This window comes from Agelaius phoeniceus, chromosome 8 (assembly GCF_051311805.1).
Source record: "Agelaius phoeniceus isolate bAgePho1 chromosome 8, bAgePho1.hap1, whole genome shotgun sequence".
Classification (NCBI taxonomy): Eukaryota; Metazoa; Chordata; class Aves; order Passeriformes; family Icteridae; genus Agelaius; species Agelaius phoeniceus.
In genome coordinates, this window is record NC_135272.1 from 14,200,170 (window position 1) to 14,207,089 (window position 6,920).

The 6,920-nt window shown below is 44.7% G+C and overlaps 1 protein-coding gene across 2 annotated transcripts in view; it reads left to right on the forward strand.

Annotated features, from left to right (window-relative positions):
* NIBAN1 (niban apoptosis regulator 1) overlaps positions 1-6,823 on the forward strand; it is a 55,485-nt gene extending 48,662 nt beyond the window's left edge. For both annotated transcript variants that reach the window (XM_054638405.2, XM_077182041.1), the window contains 3 exons: positions 546-653; positions 1,536-1,647; positions 2,603-6,823. In XM_054638405.2, the coding sequence (XP_054494380.2) occupies positions 546-653; positions 1,536-1,647; positions 2,603-4,272 (1,890 nt within the window). In that variant the 3' untranslated portion in view covers positions 4,273-6,823. The remainder of the gene's footprint in view (positions 1-545; positions 654-1,535; positions 1,648-2,602) is intronic.
* Positions 6,824-6,920: the final 97 nt, after the last annotated feature.

The following is a 6,920-nucleotide window of genomic DNA, read 5'->3' on the forward strand; positions in this document are numbered from 1 at the left end:
AAGTGTCATGTAGCACATTTGCAGGCTGCCTTTCTGGAAACAGAATATATTTTATATGAATGTACCTCAGTATTTGAAAGAGGATAAGCTGAAAATATTGATTTGGTGGCACTTAGCAAAGCTGCCCATTTGGGGGATAAAACTTAGTTCTGGGCAGACACTTATAGAAGTATTTGCATGTGCAGTCCCTTTAATTGTAGGTAAATCAGATTATTAATATGCTGTGGATCTGGATAAATAATATTTAATTAACGTTATAATTAGCCTGCCACTGGGATTTGTTACTCTCAGAAAGGGCAGTACTTAAATAGCTGGGGAGGGCAATCAGGGACTGTTTCTAGCCTAAGAATTAAAAGAAGCAAAAGAGCTCCCAGAACAGTAGATTTTAGAGTGATTTTGTAGAAGCTGGACTAACCTGCGTGGCCATCCCAGCCCTGTGCACCTGTGATGCAGCAGCTACAGGCTGGCAGGAAGCAGTTCCCTGTGGGAGTGGTGAATAACCCCAGGCACGTGTGGGCTTGTTTCTCTCTGGTGTGTTTTGGCAGCAATATGACTACGACAGCAGCACCATCCGCAAGAAGATATTCCAGGAGGCACTGGTGCAGATTACCTTGCCCACAATGCAGAAGGCACTGGCTTCAACATGCAAACCAGTAGGTGTCTGGGACTAAAAACCTCAAAAACCAATAATGGAAGGCAGGGGAGGAACAGCACCTTGGCAGTAATTCCTTAAAACTGTCAGGCTGTTTGCTCTCAGAGGACTGTGCAGATTTCCTGCCTGCTCAGTGCTTAGATGTGACACTTCATGGGTTGGGTAGGTGTGGAGCACAGGGACAAGCATTTTATCACCTGGTATATGCATGCAGACACCTCATGTCTCTGTCACAGAGGAAGCAGTGGTGGAGCAAACCTCCACAAGCCCTTCCTGTTTAGTTTCTCACCAGCCTTTTTTATTTGTGCCTCTGCAGAAATGAGCAGCCAGCTTTAGAAGCCAAAGTGTGGCACAGCTGACAGGCCCCGCCAAGTCCTGACCTTTTACTTGAAAACCTCCAGGTGATTTATGTAGGTGCCTCTTCTAGAAATGGGCAGAGGTCACTTAATTTACTTTTTTATAGACCACCAAGCAGCTGCTTGATGACACCAATTCAGTTAGACAGATGGGTATAAATCAGTGAGCTCAAAGTGTTACACACCTATTAGAAAAACAAAACCAAACCCCACATCTCCCATGCACCATGGATTTGCCTCCTTGGACAAACAAGTTGTGAGGCATTTCCTCAGCAGCTGTTTGTATCAGCAGACAGTGATCTGCAGTGCTTTTAACTGAGGTTGTACTGCAGGAACACTGTTTGGTCAGTACATAATTGATTGTGGACACACGTAGCTCATGGAGTCATAGTTCAAACAGTGCACCCCAGGAGCAGTCACAGGGTGTGGCAAGACCTGCTCCATGGCATCTCTGAGCTGTTTGGTTGCAGTAGGACTCAAAATCCCTCAGTTTTCTCCATCTGTTCCTTTCTTCCCTACCTACACAGGAGCTGCAGAGATATGAGCAGTACATTTTTGCTGATTACACAAGTGTGATCCAAGTAGAGAACGTGTATGAAGAGATTTTACATCAGACACTGCTTGAAGAGGCCCTGAAAGGTGAGAACATTTCTGAAGTGACAGGGATAACATTGCAGCCTGTGGCCCATGAGCTGTTCCTTCAGAACTTCCCAGAGCCCTCACCTGGCTGCTCTTGTCCCACTTTCTCCAACACTGGTGGTTATGTCCCTACAGTGTTTTTTCATTTGGCTCACTGAAGATGTGTTGCAAGCCCTAAAATCTGAGTTATGGGGCAGCTTTACTAAATCCATGGAACTCAAGAGTGATGGCTTGGCACAAGCCTTTTTCTAACAAAATGTAATTATGGCAACTTCACTTGATCTCGATTCCCTGGGCCAAGGAGGGGGATTCTGTCCTTACTTGTGCAGATTTGGTGATGACTAAATGGCAAGACTATGCCAATTGCAAGACTAAGAGAATTGCCAAGACTAATGGTAACAGAGGTTAATTTCTTCAAATGAAATGAACTTCTGGATGCAGTTTCCAGTACTCACTGATGCCAGTGCAGTGCTCCTTGCAGATCTCTCTACTTCTGTGTCAGAAAACGAGACTATTCTTAATAAATACTACATATATATCTATATAAATATATATATCAATAAATACTTTATTTCTCTATATGTGCCTGTCTGTCTATACCCTGGATAAAAGACAAGCAGATGTACTGCATAGGATGTTTTCACAGACCATAGGCACTCCTGTTGCAAAACAGCAGTATAATAATTGTAACCAGCATACTTTTATTGGCATATTCAATGTAAATCCTTCTGCACTGAAGCATTACCCTTGTGCATTGTGGGTCCTCTGCTTCAGAAATGCTCGGGTCAATACTAAAGTGTCATTATTCAAAAAATAAAATTCCCATCCCCAGAAAAGAAATGTGAACTAAAAGGAAGCTGAAAATGAACATTAGTGTTGTCTTTAATACCAAAATGTACAACATAAACTTGGGAAAGCACTGTATGTTCTTCTTTGGTGTTTCTGTTTTATTCAGTGATCAACGAGGCTGCCGTTCTGAGGAAGCACAACCTGTTTGAGGATAACCTGAACGTGCCCTGCGAGAGCGTGTCCAGCCTGACGGAGCTGAGGACCCCCGTGGGATCAGCCCAGGGCACCCCCGCCAAGGCTCCCCCAGCTCCCCGAGCCGAGGGCTCGGACACCGAGAGCCACGGGGACGAAACGCTCGTTGTGACAGGGAAAATCGTCTGGGAGAAGGATGCTGAGGAGGGGAAGTCACCAGACAAAGAGGCAGGCGCCTCTGCTGGTGCAGCTGGTGATCAGGCCAGCAGGAGGGAAGCAGTGGCTGTTACAGACATTGGTGACAAACAGGAGTCCCCCTCCGCTGGCCACACTAAACAGGGAGCTGGAGAGGGAAAAAGCGCTTTGGAGAATGTATCAGAGTGTGTAGTGATACATTCTGAGGGAGAACTCAAGGCACAACAAAAAGCTGTGGAGGAAAAAGGAGCATCTGGGACTGACACTGCAGTAAAAAATTTTGAAGCCAGCCCTAAAAAAGAACTGAAGGTACCTGAAGGAGACGTGGAGGAAGAGGTGACCTCAGAGAGTCAAACAGTGACAGCTGCTGTGTCTGTCAGTGGCACTGAGAAAGCAAGCACAGCACAGGAAAAAGTGTCTGAGATAAAGCTCACTTTCCCACCTGAGAGTGTAACAGATACAGAGATTTTAGGGAGTGCAGAAAAGAAAAGTAAGGTAGGAAATGAAACTATGGGAAAATTATCTCAGAGTGAAAATGCAGTAGGAACAGGGTTTGAAGGGGATAGTAAAAAAGAAAGTGGTGAAAGTACTGAGACAAAGATTGTTTCCCAGGATGAAAAGACAGGGAAAGCAGAGTTTGGGGATAGTCCTAAAAAAGAATGCCAGTCAGAAGAAAAGAGTTGTAAATCCCCCGATGATGTGAATGAGATAAGGAGTTTGCTGATGCTGACAGTTGAGATCCCAGCAGATACTCCAGCTGAGAACATAAAGGAGGTCTGTGAGGGCGAGCTGCTGAAGATGCAGGAGCACCATAATGGGATCTACGAGTTGAGCGAAGTGGCTGTGGCAGAAATTCAGGTGAGCCAGAAGACGAAGAGTGAAGATGCAGCGGAATGTGTGGAGTTCAAGGAGGAGCGACCGTCCTCAGCCAGCCTGGGGAGCGATGGTACGAGGGTAGAGAGCGTGCCCAGGGGGGCACAAGCACCGTGGCTGGTGGAGAGCTGGGCTCCGCCTCAGGAGGCAAAGGCAGAGGTGGAGAGCAAACCGCCTGTGCGGTACGCGGGTGTGGGAGGTGAGAGGTTGCAGCCAGAGGAACAGACGGGAATTGCGATGTATGGGGAGGAAGGAACAGGGAACAGCCACGCTGTCCCGGAGGACGGTGGGACACAGAGCCCCTCTCCGAGCCCTGCTGCAGATGCAGCCACGAGGGACATGCCCATCCTGGATAGAGCCAACCCAGGACTGCTGGAGCCGGTGTCCCTGGAGCCGCAGCAGCGCCGGGAGCAGCCCAGGGCAGAGCGCACGGCAGACACAGAGCCTGGGCGGCCAGAGGGGGAGCCGGGAGATCAGTCCTCTTCACACGCAGGAATTCAAAGCACCGGAGGAAAAGCCATTCTCCCAGAAGAGCACCGAGAAGATGGTCCTGCACAGCAAAACTCTGAGGAGTAAAGAGCAGCTTTCAGCCCAGCCCTGCAGGACCTATTCATTCCAGTAATCCCTGTTCAGTTTTGAATATTTGTTCAGGTTGGGGCTGGAGGAAATGCGCTTTGTTGTGGTGTCCCCAGCTCCTGCAGGTTTGCCTCAAATCCCTTCCTGAGGGATGGGTGATGGGTTTTGTTCTGGTTAAAACCAGATTACTGCTGAGGAATCTCATCTGTCACTTCAAATCTGCTCCCTTTTAAAGCTAGAGAAAAAGTCTGGAAATGTGACCACTGAATGCTTCAAACGCCCAACTATCATCAACTTATTTTAACAACGTAGCTCTTCTTAGGGATCCTCTTGATTTTTAAATGCATGGTTTTGACAAGTACCGCTCTGATTCTGGTGGTTGGTACATACATACTCGAGGATGCTTCTAGTGTTTGCATGCAGTATACAGGAAATAAAAATATTTTTAGTAGTAAACAGAACCAAATAGTTGATTTAGTAGATTGCTGAAAGGCCACACTGTGCAAAATCTGCAAACTGATTACTTAATTATTTTCAAGTTTTGGCAGATATCAAAGACAAGCAAATATTCTGATTTTTAATTTTTTTTTTTCTCTTATTGCTGTATTTAAAAAGGGGAAAGTATGGGAGCAGGTTTCTCAGTCCCACTCTGCACTTCGGGGTTATTTAGCCTTCCAGAGCACTTTATGGCTATTTTGTTTTGTTTTGTTTTATGGAAGGGAGAGAAGAGAATGTTTACAATAACTATAACCATTGGGCAGCATTTCTCTGGTTTAAATCCCACCATAAAATAGATTCAATTACAGCTGTTTCATAGAGAATATCGAGTCCTGCCATTCCCATTCCCACTGAGTTACTCAGGTCTGTAGACCTTTTTAGGTGTGGAAATCATGTAATAAGTGGCAACAATTGTGAAATACCAGAGTCATTGCATCTAATTTCTAATGCAGATGTTAACTGAAGTGACAGGCAGCCAGAGGTTGTTTTTCATGTGCTTGATTTTGGAGGGCAGAATCACATTACAAAAGCAGTTATTAAAATGAGACAGTTGCTTTTATACACACGATCTGTATCAAGCCACAATCTTGGCACAGAGTTGCTTAAATGTGGTTTTTGCATCTCAGTTTGGACAGAAAAGCTTGGAGATGAAACCCAGTATTTTAGTAAATTGGCCTTTCAAATGCAAGGGCTCACTTTAGAGGTCAGTATAAGGGCACCTTGAAATTTTAGCCCGGTGTTTTGAGCCTATTTCTGAATGTCATGCAGTGCAGGACAGCAAAGATTAATTATAATTGCAGCAAGGACTGCAGGATTTATGCCCATCAAGACATGGGAAGAAATAACAAAGTCCCAGGAGCATAATATGTGTTAAGCATTTAACTTCAGCAAACTGTGCAAAGTCTTTTAATGCTATCAAAATATTCTTTATTACTAACAGAAAATTGATACTAGAGGAACAGACAAATATTACTGTGTGAGGAAGGAACCTTGTTGAGTAACTGGATTAACTACTCTGTCACTACAGTAAAATAAATGCAGTTCCTATTTATTCTAGAAGCTGTACTGTGGTGTGGAAACGTGAAGGTCACAGACGTTTTCCTTGCAGAAGTACTTTGACTCGTTTCCTCCTTGTATTTCATGCAGAAATACGAATTTGGAAACATACAAACCACTGCCAGCAAATGCTTTTTTTTTTTTACGAATCATTGGTTATTTCACTGTCAGCTGCTTCACTTTTTTTACAAATCATTAACTATTTTAAATTGGTACCGAGTGTTAAGTGATTTCAAATTTATAAAGTGCTCTAGAGTTAAGCAGCAGCAAGCAGCCCTTTTATGCTAAAATTAGGGGACATTATGGGGTTTTAGTACTTTTTTTGTATGAAAGACAGCATGGCAGCAAAAAAGACTGCAGCCTCCTGCAAAAGGAAACTAATTCATTCTAATATGAATTAGATACATCTGTACAGAGAGCATTTTGCATAAATATTTCCATAATGGTAATTTTGGAGTTATTGCTGTGGCAGGCCTAGATCTGGCTAATATTTTCCTGTGATACGTGTTGCATTGCTGAATGCAGATGCTCAGATGTTTTTCACCAGAGAGATGGGTAAGGATGGGGGAGATTCAGCCTGTATAATTTAAATTCCAGTTCCTCGTGGCCATGGGACTTTTTTTCCTGGTTTTGGGCATTTTCTGCCCGTTTGCAAATGGATAAAGTAGTGCTTTTCTAGTCTACCACAATTGGTTAGCAGCGACAGCTTGGTTAGAAGAGCTCAACAAGCTGCAAGGTTACGTGGGACCACTGTTCAGAAATGATAATAATGCAGCCATTCCGTTGTTTTTGTTGCTTTCTTGGCAGTTTCCTTCTCAAACCGTGAACTGTAATAAATAAATCGCTTTTACGGCCCATGGCCTAGAGTCGGGTGCCCTGAGGGGAGCGGGCCGGGGTGTGCAGCTCCCTGTTAAGGGCCAGGACATGAAACACATTGTATTTGCTTGGAACTTTGTACAAACGCTTGTCAAGGAAATAAAGACACTCTTCCCTTCCATTGCTGGGAGGCTGCTTTTGTGAGGGTGTGATAATTCGGGGGATTTTATTAAAGAAACGTTCCTCAGGCAGCTGGAGGTGACGGCGGTGTCCCCAGC